Raw genomic sequence first — 25,859 nt, forward strand, 5'->3', positions numbered from 1 at the left:
TGTAAAGAGCAGTTACAATAATATGTAAAACAATGAAAGAACATCCCATCCTCAAAATTGAGAGTCGATAATCGATGAAAATGCCGTAAACAAGTATATTTTTTAAAAAGGATTGGTTGAGTTTCATCTGAAGTAACACTGGTCTTGTTCTTCATCCCACGAAGTTGTGTGGCAACAATCAGCACTGAGCCAGATGTTCCGATTTCGAAGCTGTGGAGTGAATATCGACGCACGTAATCAAAGTTCCAGTATTGTTAAAAACTGTCAACAAGTTGGAAGTATGTCAATGAGGTGGAAAAAACAGTTAATTGTATAAAAATACGTTGAGATAAACTGTTCAATGCCAGTGACACTGGTACCGTTAAGCAAGTCGCAATCGCCGGTAGAAGGATTGAAATTCCCTGGAAGTGTTATACGATAATTGAGATGTATATTCTGAGCACCCGCATCCCATTTTGAAGATAAATTGACAATCCAGTAGGGAAGAAATATACACAGACTAAACGACAGCAAGTATTCGAATCATAGAAATAATAACATTAATAACAACTAATTCATATTTTAAAGCTGAGCACTGCCGCATCACATAGCAAAACTCAGATTTTGCCGAACTCGGTATACCCCCGCCAGCATGAACATTAAAGACAACATAGTAGCAGCCCAACAAAAAGCTCAGCACTAGGAAGACCGTTAGCCCGTATCTCAGTAATCAAAAGAATATCAGTTGAAGTGGAAGTAATATACTCTCAAAGAAAGGATAAATAAGGTTCCTCACACTGAACGCGGCGCTAAACGCTAAGCAAGCAATGGGTGTAAATGAACAAGCTGAGACCAGAATCAGAGTTGGGTTTCGGAGGCAATTAAGAAAATTGGTGTTAATAGAACTCATTACTTTTTAGGACCTAAGTCAGCAATCGTGAATTTATTCCTCGATCCTTATAGTTCATTATTGTTGTCCCATTAGTCTAAATCACCTTCTAGTTCTACCTTATCAAAATGCGTATCGAAACGATTAGTGATTAGCAAATGGAAGCCTAACTTCCTTGACCTTAGGAGGTTGATTGCTGGACGTCTTAAATCTTCATGCCTTTGAGCTGCGGTGATTTTTTCTTAAGGCTAAACAAAAGCACCTTCTGATTTAAACTGTGGCAGCAAGAAACAGACATCTCTAAGAGTAAATTGCTCCTGGTTTGAGATGATGCAATTTCTGAATCTTGTAACATACTTTTTACATAAACAAACCAGAATTGTTGAGAGAACGCACAAAAAACGCCGGGAGCTTCTGGTTGTATCTCCAGATCCCTTTTGTTTTGTCTGGAGCTTTTACGTCTGCATTTACAAGGCCGTTGATTCCTATCATTGAAGGCTTCTTTGAATGATGGTGAGCTTCATTTAGTGCCTTGCTGATGTAACGTGAATGTGCCGCAATATGCACAACAATTTTTTTTTTGTAACCAATGAGATTGTAACCAATCTCACGAAAGCAGACCGTGTTTCAACTTTTATGTTAGTATGCGCATTTCGCACGCAAGTTCTATATCCATTGCACAAAATAGTAGTATTTGTTTATCACTTATATCGTGTCAGCTATGTCTTCCAGCTTAGTGGATGTTTCTATGGCATTACTACCCGAATTACGTAGAGCGTTACAGTTTAGTTCCCTCAAAGGTATCGTCGATGTCAGTGAGCTATATTTAGCATAGACTTGGACTAAATGCAACGCACTTAATTAATCAAATCGGAACGCCCACCACGCAGTTCTGACATCTCCTGGGCTTGTGGGAGAATTTCTTAGCTATTGAAGCGGCATTGTTGATAATGTTTTTCGTTTATGTATATAAATCGAATGGACAGATACCATATTGCGAAATTTAAGGGGTGTCTGGGCGCTTAAAAAGAACACATGCTGACTACAACCGGCCCAGCAGAACCCTAAAGGTACAAGTTATTTACAAATACACATGAGAACAATTTCAATGTTGTATCTGGAAACTCGAATGAGGCATATTGAGAACTTCCCCAAAGTGCCCGAATAAGAACCTGAAACGCTATCCTACAAACGCAACGACCTACTGTATAAGGAAAAGACGGGATACCCAATTCACTAGGTTGAAACACAAGCACTTTTGGTTTGTTTTAAATGTTGCTCGTCTCTTTTATTTTCCATTATTTCAATTAAATTTCCCTCTTCGTCAAATTTCAATATGCAGTGAAAGGAATTTCAGGATCCAAAAATAGAAATTAGTGATGAAAAGTGTGCATTTTCTGTACCTGCTCTATTTCGCCCTTTGTCCAATCTGAACAGTTGCTAAAGCACCACGGGATACTTGCGCCACATACAGCGAAAACTATAATTGCTAGAAGAGCTAAGAACTAACTGGGTTGCAGAGTTTTTGAATGGCATCTGTTGGAGAACGCATCCCGTTTCGGTCGGCCATTTCAAGTTGACAAGGGCCAATTGAAGGCACTTTTGAAAGAAAATGACCGGCAAACAACTTGGTAACTTGGTTAGGAAAATAACCATCGACAGGTGTCTTGAACCTATGGTACGTACATAAAAATTAGGAGCTTGTATGCCCTATAAACTGAGTAGAATGTAACTCGGGCTATTTACTGCTCCTTAATATCTTGCGTGATAGAGCGTAAGATGGAAGCCACAAGGAGAAGCTTCTACGTATAATTGTTGCAGGCGACAAAATATGTATCTCTGTCTATGTAAAGTCAGGACACAAATGGGTAGGTCCAGCAAGTGCACCCAAGTGCAGAGTTGAACCGGATTTCCATACCAAGAAAATGATGATTTGCGTTTGGTGGGCGTTAAGATAAAACTAAAATTTATTTGAGAAAAGCAGGATGATCAGCAAGCATCTGTACAAAATTCAGTTTAAGAAAACGAACGAGGCTATTCAACAAACCCAATAAACGACACATTGTTCTCTACGACAATTCCACGCCAAGCGTAGCAAACATAAAACCGTCCTGCAAGAGCTTAAGCGGGAGGTTCTTTTGTGCCCAGCGTACTTTCCGGTCATGTCTCCTACGGATTATCACTTTTTCGAGTCTCGGCCAAATGAAACTAATAATTGTACATTTCATAGAGAAGAAGGTGTCAAAACTCTACCAACGTTTGTCTTCAACACCAAATCTAAATATTTCTAGGGAGATTGGATTGACGGGACAGATGAGAAAAGGTCACATAATTCATTTATTGCCATCATGCAAAAGAAACGATATTTTTTGTTAAATAAGAAAATCGAAATGACTTACGCTTCAGCTTTAATACCACTACAGCCGGTTCTTGGATTTAGAAAGCATATTAGTGCTAAGAAACTACGTATCTGTGCTATTATAACTATCGCTTACATTTCACCTTGGCCGACCAAATTAGCGTTACGCAGTTCCTCTGGACACAACTATGGGAGCCATGAGGTCTACGCGCTTGACCTCGTAGCAACGTAACTTTCAAACGTGCGTTCAGAGGGCTTTGTTTCATTACTGCTTACTCAGTGTGACTCATTACTATCTCACCGATGGTTGTAGAAAGATCTAAGCAAGCTACCTGTGGATACACACTAAGAAATCTAACGGTGAAGAAGGTTTTGCGAACGTATTGCAGATGACGTTCCCTTGCCTAAGCCTTACATATTCCACATCACTGGATTTAGTCTCACTGAATAGATTGATCTTTAAAATAGTAAATATAAATATTTCGGAGAACAATATATTTTAATGTATTTTAGCATAACAATGAGTCCTTTTCATACAATCTATCGCTACTGTCATTAGTACCTATAATTGGCCATTTTCTGTCAACTACTTATTTATTTTTTATTTATATCTCTCAGCCAAGATATTTTTGTTTCCAGGACAGCAGGCGCAAAATAACAGATGCGGATCCAGTTATCTTAAGCTTTTCATAAATACGAATAGGTTTCGAAAAACGCACTATGCGTACCGTGTATTGTAGCATCGTACCCATTGGATCTTCAAAAGTCACTCTTGTGAAAAAAAAGTCTGACGACTCTATTTTTGTGTGTCAAGCCTATGGTAAAACGGTTTTACCCGGCAATACTTGTGAACAGTAATATCTCAGCTGCAAAAAAAGCAAAATCGCTAATAAATATTTTAGTGACCAATGATACACTAATTCCCCAAGCAGTAACTCAAGCCACTTCATTTTTACTATCTAAAGCAGAATAAGCGGTTAGATCTCTCGGTATCCTACTCTACTCAACTAAAGCTAGCTAATAAGATAGCTAGATAATTTTGTAAAGTTGTGGGTATCAATTGAATTCTAATGCTTCCCGTCGCCTCTCGCCACATCGATGGCTCGGTTGTCTCTAGATTTTTGTACGTTAACACCTATACAGATCCATGCTCTCTGGAGTAGTGTTTGTCTATCAGGATTGACGGACCTGTTGGTCAACAGACGCAGGGGTTATCGGCGTGCTTACATTTGAACCAGCTGCAGGGCTCCATAAATCGCGTTATTTACCGTGCGGTGCCTCGCTGCGTTTCTATTCAAAGACATTCAAAAAACGCGCGCAAATGCAATAGCCAGCATTAGCACTGTTGTTAATAGATACATAAATTACATCAGAACGTTGCAACCTGACTACACTTGTATGTACACGCGTAGTCGTACTGCAACACTAGTTTTGAGCATCAAAACTGTGCAAAAACTGAACTAGAATAAACTAGACGCACGACTTTCTGTTCAGAGGTTGACAGGTGGACTTGAAAAACCACGAGGTTAAAGTGTGTAAGTCAAGCGTTTTCACTAAGTTACCTTCAGTGAATGACCATATCACTCCACATTTGCAGTAAGTTACGTCTCTGTTAGACAGAAATTTTGAAAAAAGTTTATCGCGTGTGAGCTAAAGAGTGATGTTCCAATCCGTTAGACACATGGGGCATTGTCTTGTCAAAAACAAACAACTGCAAGTGCATATTCGTCATCTAAGAACGCTAGTTTAGATAAAATAACAAATACGATTCAACACTACCGAAATCATCGAAACATATCGTTAACTGAAGAGAGAATAGCTTAACTAACACAGATCATTTGATCAAACAAGGATCATTTCGTACCAGATCAATCTATCAAAACAACTAAGTATACATTTAAAATTACTTGCTTCGGACGTGTTGTAATTTCACAACTACATAATAATTGTGCCAAGGTTTAGTTGTAGTTTTGGCAGTTCCAAATCCTAAGCAGAGCGGAACATTTGGTGGAGGCTACTCAGCGTATTTCCAACGAAACCGATCGAGTTCATACTAATGTAAAATACATTGCAGATAAAGTAGGGACCAATAAAGCGTTAGCTGAATGGCGACTACAGTCATTAATCTGGAAGCAATCTAGGTTCAAAAAAGATTCTATAAATGAAATCCAACTGCTTTTCGAGGAGGGATTTTATGGAGGAGGGAACTATGCAAAACAACAGTTGGCGATTGCGAAAAGATTGGCAGGACCTCATGGTATCCACATTGGCTCCATTGTTTTTGTATAATGCTGGATTTGTTGAGCCAAACAACGGCGGCATTTAACGAGTAAGGGAAGCTGTCTTCCGTTAACAGTCTTGACAAGAGAAGAGAGAGGTAAGAGGACACAAAGCATAACACGGAGCCAGACTAGTGGAAGACACTCAGGATTATAGAAAATGAAATTGCGAGGGCGTTATAGCTTTGGCCCCGTTCGCTTCAACGGCACCAAATAACGTCAATGTATTGGTATTTACTAAAATCTCAGCAGCTATCCTTCTCGATTCTTTCAGTTTCTCGCCATTCACTTCGTTTCATCCATAGATAGATCAGCTCCGGTTATTGCAACGTTGCGTCGGCATTTGTAATTGTTTAACTAAAAATCTCACGACAACGCTATAGTTTTGTAACGGATTCGACTTCTTATTAGTCGCAGCTTAGCTGTGCTCTGTAACGGCTGAATCCACATTCATTCTAGTAGAAGAGCTGGTGATATATTTCCAGGATATTTTCTCCTCTTCTGTTTCACTTTTTATAACTTTTGATTTGACCACTCAACCAGACCAATCTTTGTATGTCTTTTACGTCAATTGCCCCCCAAAAAAAGCTTAAAATTACTGCTGCTAGAAAATCACTTCTGCATTTTTTAAATTTTCCGGACGAAGAAGGCAGTGTAGCCATTGATATTTTTGCTTGTTGTTGATGTTTGTTATTGATTGTTGGCCCGCCTCTCCAAGAACGCGGACAACTGAGGCCATGATCCCATTAATATGAAACTTGAAATCCAGAACCGTATTACTTAGCTCACAGATCCTTACCGCGAAATCTGGTCAAAACTGAACCTGTCGAAATGTCCTTTGAATTCCTGCCAATTCCTGACGCTCTAGATGTCGATTACCGCATAAACTGTCTCGTGGAGATTTTACAGACGTTTACGCCTCTCCCGCCCCAGAGGCCATGTTCAACTATAACTTATTTTCTTCGCAACATACAAAAAACACTTTTGCCCTTCGCTGAGGTTCGCTCTGAGAAGTATCTTGCTGTTGTTTCCAAGTGCTATGTCCAAAGATTATGTCAAACCATATAAAGGCTATCTCAAACGCAATGGGTCCCACTCCTAGAAATAATGTACAGCAGGCCTTAAGGGTAGTTCGCATGGGATAGAAATATTTGTATTTGATTAGCCAAGTTGCCTTGGTAACATACGTTAGTGATACGCTCGCTTCGGGAAATACGATTTCCTGTTCGACGCCGCACTCTTTTTCAGCCTTGAATAAGATGACGGTGATACAGAAGTATCTATTGATGCACGGTTCCACCATTCCGGAGGTCTGGCTGACTCTGGAAAAATTACGCTTTAACAGTGCTCCTGTGGCGAATAATGTTTAAAACGTATATCTCCAAAACGCTCTCTTCTGAATGCTTACCTGGAGTGCGCTGCTCAGTTAATGCTGCTTCTGGTATGTTTTTTGCTTCGTAAAGAAGAGCCGCGATCTTGGCTAAACCTAAAAAAGACTACTCTCCTCGTGGCGAGGAGCTACGAAGTGGAGTTTCTGCCTTGTACTACTTGTACTACTGCCCTGTACAATCACTAGAAGATTCAACAGAAACGCCATTTTTAAAGAATACCGTAAGTTCAAAATGTGGTATCCCACGTCAACGGAATGCTGGCCCTAATTGACTACACATTTCAAAGGGAAGTACCTATACGCTGTATCTGTTGAGTCGAAGACCACTTGCGATTCTACACCAAAAGACGTTATTAGTGGGTGTTCCTCTGAAGATGTTCCTTCTCTTAAATGCAATCATGTAAGAGAGCAAGATAACCATAGATGACGGAGTAACGGAACTCTTTCTTTTTGCAAACCACAAATTTGTTTTAGAATACAACCTGAGTATGTTCACTCTCCTTCTCGACCTTGTTCAAAGACCCCTTGAAGAAATTCAGGGCCACAAAAGCCTTGTTGAACTACGCATAGTTTAGGCAGACGTTGCTTTTACCTATAGCAGATACTAACGTGGCTACACAAAACTGTTTCTGATCAGGCGTTGACGGTAAGTTCTGTCGAGACAAAAATTAGATTTGCGTTGTGGATTAGAGTTGCAAAAAGTGACAACCTGTGTCATCCCCTGATTCATCTTTAGTTGGAGAAAGCACGCTTATGCAAGTAACAAGTAGTTGCGTTAAATTCACTCAAGCTACCTAAAAATTGTGTCGAATTCGTGAAGAAATTTTGAAGCAAACAACGCTGTTTCGATTGCCCGGAAAACGAGAAGCTAGTTCATCCGCTATCTAAATATGTAAATTGGCCGAACTATCACTTCGGAATAATGGACCTAATTTTTTCAAAGCTGGAAGATAAATGCCACGCTTTGAAAGCAGGGTCGAATTTCATTGCTCGGATACTAGAAGCCCAAATATTGCGAAGAGTGAAAAGCGGCCTGATGATCAATCCAGGTGACTTTCATTATTCGGAAAGTTAATAAAAATGTTCCCAAATTTATAACAAACGAGTTTTAAATTAGGAAAAAAACACCATTAAAGCGCAGTTGTGAAGCTGCCTAGTGACTAGTCAAGAGATTTCGTCGGCAAAACAGCATTGTTTTAATTAAGCTTAGATTTTCTCTTTGCCGGAGGCACACAACAGTCTCCCAAACAGTGATTTCCTACATAATATGTACCGTAATGAACACTTAAATGTTTATCATATAACAGTTCAATCAAACCCAAACGCGGCTTTCAATTCATGGACAATTCATTTGAGATTCCTCTTTACATAACTAGCAGTTGATCCGCCTGAGTAACTGATTCATGGATTCTTATTGGGAAAAGAGTATGTACATGAAAATAGACTCAGCAATGGGGATCCAAAAATTAAATTTTAGGTTGTCAGAGTGCAACGGTTTTTGGAAACTACAATTCGTTATTTCAACAACCGTCTTCGATACAATACCGAATGGATGTTGCCGAAACACCCTTTCCGATTCATGTGCCGGACTTTCATTTAAGCTGTTTGAAACGACAGAAATGGACATTTGAGACCTTTTGTGCTCCATAGTCTGATTTCTGAAAGGAAAGTCCGGGTGGGCTTTTTCAAGTGCATGGCTTTCCGAGCTGAGAAGGAGAGGTTCATTTAACAGGAGAGCTTTCGGCTGCGACATGTTTATTTACGATTCAACACTTATAACAAAATACGAGGTCCTGGAACTCATCGTTTCTGATAACGCTTGTAGTGTCAAGGAGGTGCATCTATCTTTAGCCGCTTCATGGTGGCCTCTAAATGATAAAACAAAATTTGTTTGGGATAAAAAGGAATTCTTTTCCCAATTTCCTTCGCCTGAATATAATTCGTCTCATTTTTTTCAGGAAAATCCCCGAAGGAATACAGGGTTCACCTCAATGATGTCTCGGAAAAAAATACAAGTATTACAGCTTCAATTCGGTTCCTTAACGGTTTTTCTTTGCAATAATATAAACTTGTTGATAGCAAGTGTCGACATTTACAGGTCGAGACTTGTTGGACCCTCACTAAATAGCGCTTTGAACATAGTTTTTCAGCGGATTTTTCAATGACGATATGTGCTGACTTTAGAATATGCCTGTATTCTCAAGCAGCTTATCTTGCATTAATCTGTTTCTATGAGGCGGCCCACCGTCTTGTTGGATAACGTGTGATTTTCCTAAAGGCGCTTTAGCTATCCAAAATTGTATAGTAATTTATAGAATAAGTAGACAAGCTTTTTAATGACCCGGTCGTCTTTGCTGGTAAGTGTGATAACATAACATTTCCTCTATCGGATACCATATTCAGATCATGAACTGTGGCCGAAAATTTGTTTCACGTATGACAGACACATTCCTATGTATGAATGTATGAACACGGCAATCATCATTTTGGCGGTTCATTTTTGTATTGAAGACAAGATGTCTACCCCGAGAAAAGATTTAGGTTACCTGTTGTTTCAGTCTTGAGGGAATCGAGCAGCAAGTGACATCTGTGAAATTTCTCCGTTTCATTGCCCTCAGAGAGCGTCTGTTTTACCTTTCTTGGGACCTTCGTGAACGACTCGCGACACCATACACGCATGAATTTCCGTACTAAGGCGTTGTCCGAAATAGATAGAACGTTCAAAATTTACTTTTGAACTGAATCTTCATAGTTTCCTATACCATGGATTTCCCATTGTGCTGCGCCAGAGCGTGTTTCTTGTGTAGCAGCATACTCGATTGCCACGCTGTATACTGGTAAATATTTAGGTGACTCAAAAGTGGAGATTCGTCCAGTACATACAAATTGGATAATGGCATTGAATGGCTTTTGAATTGAAGAAAAATAAGTCGCTGCTGTTCGATATGACAGGTTTGTTATTTTGTTGTAGAAAAAAACTGGCTTTCTTTCGCTACGACAAGTAGCAGAAATGCATGTTTTTTCATTCAGATTCGTCCCAATTTAAGTATCGTACTTATATACGCGGATCTTAAATACTACTATGATTGCATAGTGTTTCTTTTCATTGACCTATATATATATATATATATATATATATATATATATATATATATATATATATATATATATAGAAGAATGACAATGACATATATATATAAGTCATTGTCATTCTTTGACATCCAATATTTGATATTTTGAATGCTACTTCTGTTTAGGATAACCAGTACCAGTTCCGAATAGTTTCTGCTCATATTTTTGGCTGATTAAACTAGCAGTTGCCTTATGAGTCTTAGTAATAATAATAATAATAATCCAGTCCCATATGGATCTTGTCAATTCTCGTTAATTTATATAAAACGAGCACTGTACGCCACGTCACTGGGCTTGAATAATCGACTCCTATCTTTTTAGGCCAAACTGAATCATTTCCTTCATCCTTGTTGACGTGAAGGGTTCTTCAATGATACAACAGCAGTCACTAGCTTATTGAGCAGCCCAAAAGGCACCACTTGTGCACATGAGATCAGTCTAATAACAAGACAGAGAGGACTCGTACTTGTAACTAATCCTGCGTGACGCTGTAAAAGGTATAAGCATTGCATAATGTACGTGCAGTTTGCGCAAAATATTCTGTGTGTGCGAAAACTAAGACTAACCCAGCTGTGTTGACATAAAACGAGCCACTGTGAGGCACCTTGGCATGATAGCAACATATGTCGGCCCACAGCTGAGCACGATACGGACAGGCCACACCCAAAGGCTCGGTACGCACGAACTTTTTTGCCTGAAAGGAAACGGAAAAATTTGAACCTTGTGTTTTTGAGATACAAGAAAGTACACACATACTTTTGTTGACCTTGTGTTATTTGTTATTTCAAAAAGACTTCTTATTTTATTAAGTTACATATACATATATACTTATAACCATAGACCGCGGAAATAGAGGTGATGGACGTTTACCGTTATCAGACATAGTTCTACTATAAAGCAAATAACAATAATGCAAAATGCTGCCGAATCCGCCCGGGACATTTGCACTATGTCTTATTATCGCATTAAGCTTAAATGACTGCTCTAGAATGGTTTGTCGGGTGTTTTAATATATGGAACTTAGTTCGAAGAAAACCATTTAAAAGAACTTGAGTAAAAGCAGTTCACAAACAATTTAGAGCTGACTGAAAATGTGGGCTGCATCTATACGACAGTCGCTAACCTTGAGTCTCTTGAGCTTACACAGAAACTTGTATACCACATGAACTCTCTGAAGGTATCGAGCATCACGCTGCTGCAATGACCAATTTTTGCTCATAGTTGCAACCTGCGATGACAAGTGGTGCTTGTACGTCAACATGAACTAGAAACCAAAAAAGGGAGCTCTTGGAAAAAACCAAAGCTCAGAATTTCACCACAGCTTCATTTAGAGAAAAAAATGACGCTTTGCGTCTGGTAGTGCAGTAAGGGCCAGATTTACTATAAATAGTTTCCTGCAAACCAGACAGTTCATCGACATATTTATTTGGCTCAGTTGCATCAAGTCATCCAGGTTTTTCGCTAGAAAAGATTCGAAACATAAGGTTAGGTCATCTACGTTATGACAACGCGAAGCCACACATGGTAAGCTTAAAACGAAACCAACGACGTTTTGCCGCAACAGCATACATCGTTTGATGGAAAGTTAGGGGAAAGTCGTGAACAATATGAGGACTACATAGCACAATAACATAATATCACAAGGGTAAAACATGTAATATTTTTTTTTCCATCAGAAAAACCGCGAGAATTTACGACCCAGCTTAGTAGCAAATTGTGCGCGATGGGTACGATTATTATATAAAGAATATTGCTGAGATTTTGTAAACTGCTTACTGTTGATTAATTTAGCCAGTCGATTTTATTGGCAAGTAGTTCAGTTGTTACAATTTTCTGGCGATGGCGAAAACTTGTGTGTTAATATAGCCTTCGATCCAAAAATCATGATACCTGCTGTCTGACGATGTCTAACCAATGAGCCCCGATTTCGATTTGTAACGTACATATAGTAATGCGTCGGGCGCTTTTATTTTGGTCAACATTGTTATCCATTGACAACGTATGCCCTACATCAACAATTCCAAGGGATTATTTTATATTAATAATTTATATAAGGAGAGTACAAAACAATATTAGCTTTTTGGTAGGAGAATAGAAAAATATTTAATAATTTTGTTCGGAGTGCACAGCGTTCTATGTTGAGCACTCAGCATACCCAGTTACGCATTCAGATAGTAAACATTAGAATTACTTATGTTCCCAGATATGCTGGTAATATTAGTCAATATAACCTTGAACGTTCACAAAACCGTCAATAAAAATTATGATGTCGGTGCTTCTTCAGCAATGATTTAGTATTAATACAGGATAGATATTGTAAAAAACGTAACTCAAAGTTATCACTTCAAATGAGTGAGCTACTTCTTAAACATAGTTACTGCAAGAATACATACATTGCGACACTGGTTATATAAAAAATTATATGGAAAAGGTTTAAATATTAGTCCAATCCTTTAAGCACTACAAGGTAAGGCTGCAGTATGACGAAAAAGAAAAGAAAGACAGGGTTAGATCTAGCGTTGCTATAATTAATTTCACTGATCTAATTGTATTAATGGCCAATCGAACACACCTCAAGAATTAGGGTTTGCTTTAAGACGAGAGTCTTTTTAATGTTCTGAGCAGATACGCAACAATTTCAAAGTAATGTTTCAAACTTGAAACTGAACATAGCACGAAAAATAAACGTAAATATAGTTAGACCAATAAATTCACAAGTAATTAGTTAAAATATATCATATAGAAGTATAGTGTTAAACGTGAATTGAATCATGTATATCAAGCTACATGTACAAAATATAATATCGATTTTCAATTTCGATTAGTAAAAATATCTTTAAAAAGTAGACCACGTGTGTCTGGTAGAAACGCGTGGCATCAGTTTAACGTTTCAGGGCCGCGTAAACGAAGAAGAAGCTAAAAATAAGAATCAAAATGCTGGTTCTTTAGCGTACTTTTTTTGGTTACAGTAACTACTTTTTGCTTGAAGAGCTAGCTAGAGTTGTGCGATAAAATATTTAAGAGAATGTATTAAAAGAAGCTGCTACTTGGGAGCCCTGTCTTTCAACAAAGCAGCCTTTCTATTTTTTCCTATTGAACTTCACTTTCTTAGTGCTTAGTTATTAATTTTTTTATTTAGACTTTAAAAAAAATAATTAATTCGCTGCAAATACTCTCTGGACAGCTAGAAACCAATAATTCGTGTTCCCATATGTAATTTTTAATTAGTTTTAATCGTAAATTAGTAGTAGGATTGCTTGCCCTTTTTAAAACATCGACAAACCTGCAATCACACAAACTTACATCAGGAGAATAGGCGGGTTGAAGCCAACGCTGGGTATTCCTTTGCTCAATCTAGAAAGTAATTGGGGTATCGTGATGAAATCTAACACTGTCATTAAATAACCAGACTGCGTGCTTTCGATTGCAAACGGTATACGAATCTCTTAAAAAAAAATCCAGACAGCGGACCGTATTTATTGTTTCCTTTTTAGCGAGTATCTTATACTAGCAGATGCCCTCAATGTCTATTGCAAGTACTAGCGTAATTTTACATCCGAATTTATGCGATATTGCCATCAAATTCGATTTCTCTCCACGACGACACCATTACCTCGCCAAGTTTCTCTCCAATTGGCAGTAGAGATCGAACGATGCCACCGTATGCTCCAGGCGGGTTTTTCGCCGATATAAGTTCTACAAATTGCACGCATTTCCGATTAGCCTAATGTCAAATCACGGAAGGCCCATCCTGTATTCAGCGTCCACATTTTTGACACTTAAGTTATAATTCTGCAACATGTTACATGCGAAATAACAATTTTGGCCAACAGAGTTCTAAGATTTTAAGCTCTGCTTTCATGAAAAACCTTTCCGATCATCGCCAATGCGTTCTTGTCCTTCGGGTCCCAACATCTGGTTAGTGTTTTGCTACTGGTACTATTCGTACTTATAGCGCTGTAACCTTCGAGCAACAAAAACTTGATCAATGAGGGGGACTAAAAAATATTTTTTCTGAACTCATTTTCTCTAGTTTCTAGAAAAGTAGAGTGTTTAACAGCCAGATTTCATCTGGTGGCGGTGCACAATACACGATGTGTTCAATTAGCCGAATTTCCTTGTAATAATCTACTATTATCTTACCGCTAAACGTAAAAATTTACGGGACAGCAGCATATTACATATAACTCGATATTTGGGCGCTGATTGTGATTTCACCCGATAGCGTAGCATTTCCTACATTTCTAGCTCTTCTGTAGGATCGACATCGGGAGAAATTTATTACTAGTAGGTAGCATGAGTTAAAATTAGAAATGCAATAATTAAAAAATCGAATAGATTCAACTAGGAATTAGACCGCCGCCGTAGCAACTATAAATTGCAGTTGTAATAAATAGAATGCCTTTTCAAACTTACTTAAAATACCATATTTATAAGCAAAAGAAAAGGCAGGTATTACTTATTACAGAGACAGAGCACAACACAACTATTATGAGTATCATTGTGATAGTAGCGTGATTAGGTGAAAAGTGGGCTCTGTGTTTTATCTCAGTGCTCGCAGAATGAAAAAAACAACTTTTATATATGTTTTCATTCTTACTTTAACCCATTACAGAAGACTTGGTTTGCACTACACATTGAAAACAAAGCCAGCCAATATGTATCGCATCTTTAGAGATTAGTTGAACTTCAATTAATTTAAACTAATACGCCAATTGAGGTACATTATGCACAGAAACTAAAGTTTCTTATATTTGTAAAATTTGTGCTCTGTTCCTTTCACATTTCTCGTGACATCGGACACTAGATTTTTTTAAATCGAATAGTGGTATTTTTATTCCGTACTTTTTATTCCGTACTATAGTGATGTACAATTACATTAGCTTTGTTCCATATCAATATTCGTGTTTTCAGCTCCTGTATTTTTTAAATGACTTCACTAGCAAGCCGTAGCGGAAATAACCATTAGCCCAGAAAAAAATGTTTCTAGCTGTTAAAGCTTAGAAAACATATGGAATATTATTCAGAAGTCCACATCATTTTATTTCCAGTAAATAAACTTTTGATATATATTCAACTAGCCTTACGTGAATTGATTACACTAGTAGAGATTGTATCATATCTTAAGTCACGTGTCCGAATCAGGACTACCGAGCCAAACATCTAGCTCTCTTTGCAAGCAAATAATACAGAGGCGTGTATTTTGTCTCCTCTTAAATTAGGAGGGTAGAAAAGATGAAAATCAGGAAAAAACATTTACTTTAAAACGAACAATTATGGCTGCGATCTGAAATATCAGGTCTTTATAGGCGTTGCCTTTCCAAATAAGCTCTTATAAAAGATAAAAGGTACCAGTGTTCACACACGCCCTTCACTGCTTTCGTAGTAGTGTCCTGCACACTTGTGACTAACCCTCAGCTAAAATGTTTCGGAGTTAGCCAATGGTAAGCCAAAAGACCTTTAAAGGCTACATGCTCTCAAGTAGACAACCCATTTTTCGGCCTTCTAATGTCCATTTTACGCTCAGCCTCATGCCTTTCAACTTCAAAAGAGAATGTAGTAAATATTTTCGGCAAAATAGTGCTAATTGCATTTTTCAATTTATGAAAATGCCAATTCCTTTTATATGATTGCAAATGAACCGTTTGCCTATAAGCGACAGCCCTTAGGCGCCTTTGAACTTTTGGAAACTCAGGACAACTGAACAGTGAACAATAAAAATGTTCTGATATCACCTGTACTTTCAATCTGGATTTGGTCACTTATTACATACCCGTTAATATACTACACTTTGGCTGGTACTAAAGGTAGTTAAAGTGAAAGCTTGCTTACAGAATAACGTTCCATGGTAGAACAAATGACGGAAAGGCCATGTCAGAATGCCCACAGGGAACTTCTCACCAGTTCATTTTCATTCCACACCAGTTCTACCTACAAAAGCTTGTCGGCGGTATATCATTCTAAATGTATGCAGATGACACTAAAATGTACTTTGAAATCTGTGTCGAGAAACTTGCTATTCTTGACATCTGGTACGAGAATATAAAACAGGTGCAGTATTAACGAATGTTCATAAAAACGGACCGTTGTTCGCTATCATGACATAAAACCTCATATACGATATCATTTGGGTATGTACTAGTAAGCTTGCGGATCGGATGAAGAAACTAGTTACCAAGGAGGGCTGGAACTGCATATAACTTTTTAGTACAACACGCTCTGCCCGTCATTTTATATGCTGGCTTTAGTTGAAAGCCTGCCTTGAAGCAGCTACCATTGTAGCTAAGGGTTTACAGAAAACACATAGCGTGTTGGAGAAAAATGTAAAATTACAGAAATATTCATTCTACACACGTTTTAGGTGCTGCAAGTTAATTGGGTGTTAATGCTTTTGCAGCGATATTTAAAAAAAATATTGCTTTAAGAGGAAAAAATATGTTAAAGCTAAACAGAGCAAATGGTTATAGTTTATGTTCTTGGAGAATGACGTTAAAACGCCACAGAACACCAATCTTCACCAAAATGTATTACATAATCTATTTTGTACTTCAAATTTATTTTCTGTCCGCACAGTCTGTGTAGTATTATAGAGTTCAAGAACGATAAATAGGCTGGTATCTCGCGTTTACTTTTCTTGGACTTTTCCACCCAAAATCTAAAACAAGATATTTTTGCGTATTTTCTAGATTGCTCCCAAAAATGAAATAAACATACAATAATAGGACTTCGTTGCTGTATCAGTAATAACGAACGCATATATACATGCAACAACTTATTTAAATTATAATGTCTTCTATAAACTTTTTGACATAATGACATCTAGAGTTCATTTACGTGCCTGTTAACGAAAATTAAAGATAATGATACTAATAGGAGAACGGGACAATTGTCATAGAAGGTGAAGAAGCTTACGGGATGGCTACATTACAAATCCGATATATCTGAATTAGCATAACTGAATAACCGAATAAGATAATAAGGCTGAGTAAGTTGCTACTGGAAGATAATGGGGTAGCTGTGACAAAATCATCAAATAGCTAGAGGCAATAGATTAAGCGGAAGGCGATCACTAGGAGAACCGCAACAAAATAACTCTAATGGTTCAACGGGACAACGGGATTCGTGCAATATAAGTGCTAACTAAATGCGACTTCTTACCAAAGTAGTCTAACAACCTCTTCTCAGTTCGGGGAAAATACCACTGTAACATTGGAGTATTTGCAATCATTATGAACCATTTTTTTTTACAAATATGTAACCTCTGAGGTGTATAAAACATAAGAGGGCGAGCAGAGATATATTTCCGCTTGTTCTGATTTTTGCTAACATAACCGCTTAAATGGAAGAACTTCCTATAGAATAGCAAAGTTGAAAGAATTCACGCCAAACATCATTAACAACCACCAAGAAAGTAAGAAGTTGTACCTAATAATTTTTTGTCGTTTTTCATACGCAAACAAGGTCTAAAACTTAAAGAATAAAAAAAGGAATATACTCTCCAATAATAATCTCGATTATTTTAGTCTTAGACTAATAAGAAATTGCCCTGTCATTGTATTTGCTACCAACACATAATTAAGCAAGTATAACTAATCATGAAGTCACCAATACTGCTAACCGAGGGTAAATATCAATACCCCAATAAAAGTCGTAATTTATAATATTTCTTCAGCTACAATACGAAGGTGTTATCATAAGTTGCAATCTTCTATTTCGTGTGTATTTTTGCCCAACCGTTGAGTATTAATGTGCGAGAATAAACAATATAATTATCAGCTGATACATTCCGAAAGCACAAGGAGACTCCCTTCAGAGCTGACTTACATTTTTGAGTTTATCGCTTTGGAGAAACTCTTGCAGAGGTCCAATAGAAATACTGTGATCCTTCTCGAGCGGCTTTAGAGCAGCCCATTGAGGGCCCACGTTATCCTCCTGCATTATTTTCCTCACGGAGGCCCTTCAAACCTCATAGCTGTCAAGCAACTCCTCATGCCGGCACTCTGCAGACTCATTCACTTTGAATTACCATCGAGCCTCCACCACCGTCATAGTGTAGTGACAGATGATACATTACACTTGGTCGACGATAGTCTTTTTGCATAGGGGATGAACAATTCCTGTCGAATAGACGTAAAACTTTTTCCACTATGAACACTAATCCAAACAATTATTATCAAAGACACTTGGAGAGAAAAAGACAGTAACAACACAGCAGACGGTCATTGACAGAATTCGTGCCTCTTGCCCTAGTTACCGCAATAGCTTTCTCCTCGCATCTCGTCTGCACAAGCAGACTAAAATTCGATGAATCTATTATTGCATGCCCACAGAATCTACTTGAACGTAAGCGGGCTTAAGCTAGGGAACTTAGGCCAGGCTGAGAGCGGCAAAAATATGACTGTTTAGTATTATATTTTTCAATGGTGTGCATATAAACATGATAAGTAATGCATGTAAGTTTTTAGTTTAGAATTAGAACTTTGAAAAGTAGAATTTCCAGAGCATATTCCGTTCGAGTTTCGTTTTTTTATCTTGTTAATGTAGAAATTTAAATAATCTCTTTGCGCGTAAAGGTAAAATTAGCTTTCCATTTAAAACTTATAGTCACTTATCCATGCCATACACACATAAATTTTCAAAGGAAAATTAACGAAACGCTAGTAAAATGTCAAAAAGATCTAACTTTTGACTAGATCGCACAAAATATTTACTTTGCAGTTTAGTTGCTGCTGGAGTCTTTCAAAAGCTCTATTAAAAATATGAAATTGTATTTTGCCAGCAGTTGGTGCCAACATTGCTAAGAACTTAAAAGCATGAATATATATTCTATCGTGTTATAGATTTTCCGTCAAAAAGTACAAAAACGGGGGAATCATCGCAAGGATCTGTTGATACTACGGCTGCAAGGTCACCTTGCTTATTTATTCTACAAACTTTACATGCTCAGAATTTTTTCCGTCTATTTTCATTGTGAGGATTGTAATAACAATATTATGTGTACAAATATGCACAAATAGGGTGAACAATGAAGAATAAAACTTCTCCTTAAACCCAGTGCTAATTGTTGAACTTATATATATTTATATATTAATTGTTTACCTGCTATGAACTGAGTAAACCTCCTTACTAAAGGAATCTTCGGGTATAATATTATTACTTGTAATGGGAAGTAAATCTGCTGCAACATCAGAGCAAAATGCTACGGGGTGACCCTCAATGCCTACTCGAATATAGTGCAAGGAACGAAATTAACTAGAGCACGGTTAATTTAGACATGAAAAGCCCCAATTTCATTTTTTTCGCTTTACAAAACAGTTTACTAAGCTTTAACAGTACGAAGCCGTCTTTTAGTCAGGACTCGGAAAAGGTTTTTCTTCGAACCTTATGCGATTTATTCGCCTGATATGCTGCCGTCCGTCCAATATGTTAATTTTTGGGTGTAACGTCAGGATCTACTGACTCTGGAGATTGCTTCACTAGGAGATTAAATGTGTCTACGTACGGTGTCGAACCTAATTTCACATGTCTCCAAATTTTGTAGGCAAACGCGCGACTACTGGACCACGGCACGGGGTCAGGTTGACACCTAAATACAAGATCTGTTAGGACTATTCTCAAAATAAACGAAGTCAGGACGCAGACCTCCCGCTATTTTGATTTCGTGTTCTGCCGCCAGAAAATTTGGAAGCTGACGAACGAATGAACAACCATCATACAAATTAAGGTGATGAATGAAACTCTACCACTGTTTTTGTCCTATTTTTTTATTTTACTATAATATTTTATTTTATTTTTGCACGTAATAGAAAGCTATAAACAAAAACATGCTAATGTTTTGACTGCAAAAAAAATCAATTTCCGCCCAGTTTATTCTTGTTCTTATCATGGATTTTCTAGTACATTTTTTTTTTGTAATGAGATCCAGCTACTTTGCTGCTCGGTGATTATTCACTTTTATTGTATCAACGCCCTTGTATATCTTGTCACCTAGTCAACTACATATGTACAACAGGACCACGTCAATACGATTCAATATTACAGTTTTCTCTCAACACTAGGATCATAACTTTTATTATCATTATTTCAGTTAAGCTAATATGTTTATTAGTACGTGCTCAATCCAATACTGGTGCCGAAACTTTGCCACTTATTTTACTGTTTCTTCGGTGATATCGCGGTCGCATTTTAAAGACAAGGAAACTGCATACACATTTTAACTCATACACGAACGCACTTGAATTTGGTGCCAACTTTTCTCACGTGTTACGTCGTTTCGTCTAGATCGATAACTCTAAGGTTCCGTATAATATGTAAAGATTGGTGATGCCACATGTCTGATATAATACTTCTTGAATATAAAATACTCTTCACATTAAATCACTGTCGTTTTTAAAATGTCAGTGCTAATAAATAGGGCTATATGTTGTATTACGGGATTTTAAGTCCAAGTAGAAATCTTTAATCGTTACATTAGTTGTTGCTATTGTTGTCATTAGACTAATTAAGTTCTAGTTTGTCGTTGCAAACGTCTTCCTTTCTGCTACTACTGCTATTATACTTGCGCAATACGTGATAGTTTAATTTATTCGATTTATTTCTCCATTATACTTCATGAAAAATTACAGGGAATAAGTTCTTAAAAATGTTGATATTAATTTCAGAATTTGAACATCCGTATTTTAAAGCCGTAGAAACATCGAGCTTTGTGAACCTATACATAGCGTTATTTAACTACGTTCTCTGGTTCTCATAGTTTTTAGAAAACGACCCTAACAATTAAGTTACAGTTCTTGATGGGCGGGCAGTTTTTCCTTGATAAGCTTAAAAAGCGCACGGTGGTCTTCTGGTGCCTTCATCAACAGATAACAGCTATTAAATTCTACAACGAACTCCAGAAGGATAATTTCTTGAGGTTGGTATTATACGCATAGACGCAAACGCGATGTGCGCAAAGATGATTAGACCGCCATTCCCGAGTCCAAGGACGCAGGAGCATAAATAATGCACAGACGTCTACTTACAAAATGATAGAATGATATTCGGAACACCTTAAGATAAATTTGGTCAGTGTGTGACTGTGTGGGTCACAAGACTGTGTGCCGTAGCTGGCGTGCGTTTCTCCACTCTTTTTGGTAAATTATTGAATCACATTTTGCATCGTGGCGGATTCAGAACATGAATTCGGGATGCGAACGCAGATTTGTTCAATAAATTTCCACACGCCAATGCGAAGACAACAAAAATTAGGGTGAATGATGAGTTATCAATAAGGGCACAAAAATATTATTTTCAATGATTCCGAAACACGTAAATTGCCTATAGTGTTGGCTACAGCCTAGATTAGTTTTGTCTTCTAATGTCCCTTTTGTTTTTGTGTGTTTTGTGCCATTGAGTGTTCGAAACTTTTGGTCTATTTTCAGCCTTGAGATAGATTTCAAAATACGACATGTGGAAGTGAGACCATAACAAACCGACAATGACCTCACTGGCAATTACTAAAGTCATTTAAGTAAATTTACTTGACGCTTCGCATGCTAACTGAATTGAATAAACGTATCTGCCAAAGATCATTTTCTTAAAGATCTGTTTTCATTTAAATGCAGCTTACAAAGGAACGGAATAAATGTTTGTCTCAAACTGAAAGTATACCGTATTAACAAACGTGATTACAGGCAGGTGGCATTGCTTAATATATATTTCACCCAACTCGCATATCCGCAAAAAAGCTTTAACAGAACTATCGTTCACAATTCGTGCGTCGTCACATGCGTCTCGCATAAAAATACGCATGTTTTCACATATTCTTATTTATTATTGAATTTCCAGAGAGAAGTTCATCTCACCGCTTGCAAAAGCCATGGTAGCGCTTACCACTGCAATGTAGACGTACCTTGTTTAACAAAAATTAATTTCAAAAAGTGCTTCTTTAACCTCGCCTACACCTACCGCATTCGCGAAGCTTTGTCTCTTTAATACGGATTCTAACAAAAATTACTGGATCTATATTTTTTTATAAACTTCGTCTACCGTGAAGATGTTAGCAATTTTCAGTTGTCTGATTGTTTTTACACAAAATATGAAATAAGTCAAACAGAGTACTCCACCAACAAATTTTTGTTGGTACTTATTCTACTAAAGAAAGAAAAATAGAAAACTCATGGTAGACATGAAAAGTTAATAAATCTAAACTATATAAGTCTACATAAAACTTCCGTATAGAAATTTCCATATAAGTCGCTAATAGACAACCATTCTTACCTCAATTACATCTATGTACTGTATTGTTTTACGTGGAATGATTAATATGTAAACAGGTATGCCGAACGTATCCGATGCGACGTCAGTGTTTCTTCGAACATAATTATTTATACGATGCGACCAGAGTACCCTAGATTTCCGTTGATATTATGAGTTGATGTATTACGAAATGACTCTATATTCAGTCTATCGTCTTTTGATAGTATGCAGTACGAGTTCCTTTGTAAATATTGAATTACATATTCCGCTTTTGTCGTTACTAAGGTGTAAAGCACAAAAATAGGCAGACGTTACTGTACCCGTGAACGTTGTTGAACTTTAGTACTGAAAGTTTTGTTTTTCGATACAGATGTAACTGTGCGATCCGATTTTTCTTTTACTAGATACGTAGCACTCAAGCAATTAAAGAGATCTAATCGTTAACAGCGTGAATCTTCCTGATACAGCTAAGGATAAAAGGGGACAAAGGAATATGTTGGCACACTAGAAATCGAGAACTTATACGGTGGGCTTAAAGGCTAATTTATAACAGGTTACTGTTTATTCAACAACTGTTTCGGCACTGTGTTCAAAACTACAGTGTATGCTTTCTTTAAACTACCCAAAAACAAGATCATGCGTACGTTTTGTACCACCAAAGACTGGATATAGCTGATATCTACACAGAAATACAGAAGATAAATTGTCATGTTAAAGTAAAATTGAAGTTCCTACAACAACAGTTGGTCACATTTTAAAACATTTATTGTGGTTTATTTAACTAGCACAAAATAACTGAAGGCAAATATACTCAACTGGGAGAGTCATTGTAAGTGAACTACATTTGAGCTTGAAAGCTACGATGAATTTATAGAAAATGCTTTTCCTTCCTCAATGGTTTAATGCTGTGTGTACTAAAGTCCCACGCTCGGTGTCGTTGTTATTTGAATTTCTAGTAGCACTGAGCGTTAGCAACACACGAAAATCAATTGTCAGAAAACATTAGACAGAAAAAAATACCTAATGACAAAATTTAAAAAAAAAAATATAGCATACCAAATGGCCTTCAAGTATTAATAAGAAATTCAGTTGAAAATGTTCAAGACAATATTCCGCCTGGAATATCATTTACATGTTCAATACGTGGCATCTCAATCACTCTAGTATCTCAATGAACGTCTGAATGAATTTATAAACACTACCGTACAAACGACGATACATTTCGGATGGCTACAAGTATTTCCATTTTATAGATCCTTACAACAGATCTGCAATCGTAGCTCACTTTAATAATTAAAATAACTTGTGCTCCACAACTGGATTGTGTAGCACAAGCGTGCTTGGGCGAGATGTGTTCCTTTGTGCTAATCGATGGCAATTATTTCACTCGTTGTTTGTGTGTTTATCTATTCGAGTTGAATTATGTCCAACTGTTATTCACAATGGATTTCTTTACAATGCCGATGCTTTCCTGTTGTTATTTCTGTTAACCATTATTACCGTTGACATTATTGGGCAACAATTCATTTTATAGCACGTGAAAGAAGAAAAAAGATCTAAAGGTTTTTTTCTTGAATAGGGACCTCATAATTTCAACATAACTACAAATCTGATTTTTAGAACCGGCACATCCACCGCCAGCATAATACAATACTATCATTAATTATACTATGTAGAATTAATTGCTACCTCTACTATAGTTCTCAGCCTCCATCCATGAATGTCCATCATGTGATGCGCATCATTTCAACCTGCCTCCAGTAACATATTCGTGCAAAGAGTACAGCACCACCTCAGCGAGTTTTTCTTCTTTCCGGATGTTCTCTTTTTATATTATATAATTGCTATAAGTTCAACACTTACAACATTCCCCTATAAATCAGAGTCGTAGCGACTATAGTGGGTAAGTGCACGAAGAAATCATACATACAGTAACCACTGGCTTTACTGATGCCGTTGCGTTTCCTCAATGTTGCTTTCTCTAAAAATCATGCCAGAGGTTTCTACCTTCTTTTTGTTATAAATATTCTCGCTAGACTATACAACACAAGATGCGTCGTTCAGTGAACGACTTTCCTGCAATATCACTGCCCGCAAAAAAGGAATGCGGGTTATTTGGCGTACAGATTTTAACATACTTCTATCTCGTTATGGTTATCAATTGAATTAAATAATGCCTAAAGGGGATCAGTATCCGCCATAAGTGGAAATCGAACCACAGCTCCTAACTCGTTATTCCCTCCGCCGTACGAGGACTGACGCCGGTGAGTTGTAGACGTCACACAGGTAATAATTTCTTCTGAGCAGACAGAGTCAGATTTGAACCGTTGAGAATTGAGGGAAGCCGTCCTAGCATGTGACTGATGAGATTCCCTAAATAAACCAAATTAAAAGGCGTTATTAATTTACACCGAAGAAATACACTGAAGGCAACTTTCAGTGTGCATATACTGCGTATACCGTGAAGTTCATCGAGTAAGAGTTTGCATCTGTTTAAAGCTGCATTCATATCTAATAATAGGTGGTCGCCTAACACTAACGCGTTTTTGGCATTTATATATGAATCACATCATTCTGGGACTTGCTTAGACTTTCTGTAAATATTAGAGAAGGATAGTATTTGTCTCTATCGTTAGCTAGGATTTTTTATTTGCTAATCCATTAGGCTAAGTTGTTTTGAATAGATGGAGCATTTAGTTCAGGAACTCGTATTCAGGCTCCAGTAATTTGGCTTAAATAATTTTCATTGATGATGGAGATCTGAGTTTTTAATCTATAAAATATTCTAACGCCAACGGCTTTATTTCGCAATGCTTTAATAATCGCATACACAGCACTAGAGTATACATTTTTGAGCCATATACTATAGTGAACAGAGCTTCGGCGGAGTATACTGCTGGAGAATATAGGCACAGATTTTAAACGCAGTATGTACGAGTAGTAACCTACGTGAACATTTTAGGTTTAACTTAAGCCTTTTGAAAATAAATAATCCTTTTAAGGACCTTTGAAAATTATCACCTGCAACAACAATAAAAGGAATGAAAACCAAAGGATTCTAGCATTTTTAAATTAACACGGATCGATGTATCTTTGGTAAATCCCACTGGCTTCTTGGTACTATGATGATACGCAGACGCTGATGATTGTAAATCACAGACAATTTCAACCTGATAATTTACTTCATTGTATTAATAAAACTTTCAGGCAATATTATATATATATACAACATCACACTCAGTATTATTAGAAGTCAGCGGCATTACAAAAACGGTTCCAAAATAAATATTAACAATACTAGTGCTCTATAATCGAAACAACAAAAAACGATTACTTCTAAAAATCAAGTGCATGCAATATGGATGAATTCAACATTTGACTATAGAGTTCAAAAAAATTATAGAGTTATAATTTCTCTTCCATCTATGTACTTTTGGTTTCGTATTGTTAAAAAATCGTAGTATGTTGCATGTTGATTTTAAGTCTATTCAATGTTTAGCAATCTGAACACGGAGGAGTGGAACGACCTAATGTTAAATATCAAAGACATGGAAATTCTTATATTAAAAAAGTTTAAGCGAAGACATGCATTTC

At 37.2% G+C, this 25,859-nt stretch overlaps 2 protein-coding genes and 1 long non-coding RNA gene across 17 annotated transcripts in view; 1 reads left to right on the top strand and 2 right to left on the bottom strand.

Annotated features, from left to right (window-relative positions):
• The window catches only part of sky (GTPase-activating protein skywalker), a 45,286-nt gene extending 27,039 nt beyond the window's left edge, over positions 1-18,247 (bottom strand). The window contains exons 1-3 of one of the 7 annotated variants that reach the window (XM_086982002.1): positions 17,853-18,238; positions 10,595-10,722; positions 4,455-4,517 (exon numbers count right to left, since the gene is read on the bottom strand). In XM_086982002.1, the coding sequence (XP_086838128.1) occupies positions 4,455-4,517; positions 10,595-10,722; positions 17,853-17,966 (305 nt within the window). In that variant the 5' untranslated portion in view covers positions 17,967-18,238. The other 6 variants (XM_086982004.1, XM_086982003.1, XM_086982006.1 and 3 more) reach the window with 6 other exon arrangements.
• Positions 18,248-18,252: 5 nt separating this feature from the next.
• LOC111245219 (uncharacterized) lies at positions 18,253-21,608 on the top strand. Its single transcript, XR_002671250.2, has 2 exons — positions 18,253-18,481; positions 19,570-21,608. It is a non-coding gene; the product is annotated as an uncharacterized LOC111245219 (long non-coding RNA).
• Positions 21,609-23,012: 1,404 nt separating this feature from the next.
• The window catches only part of LOC111245218 (solute carrier family 71 member 1-like), a 37,536-nt gene continuing 34,689 nt past the window's right edge, over positions 23,013-25,859 (bottom strand). For all 9 annotated transcript variants that reach the window (XM_022793264.2, XM_022793267.2, XM_022793265.2 and 6 more), the window contains one exon: positions 23,013-24,638. In XM_022793264.2, coding sequence (XP_022648999.1) covers positions 24,443-24,638 — 196 coding nt within the window. In that variant the 3' untranslated portion in view covers positions 23,013-24,442. The remainder of the gene's footprint in view (positions 24,639-25,859) is intronic.

This window comes from Varroa destructor, unplaced genomic scaffold (assembly GCF_002443255.2).
Source record: "Varroa destructor unplaced genomic scaffold, Vdes_3.0 BEIS01000002.1, whole genome shotgun sequence".
In the NCBI taxonomy this organism is placed as follows: domain Eukaryota; kingdom Metazoa; phylum Arthropoda; class Arachnida; order Mesostigmata; family Varroidae; genus Varroa; species Varroa destructor.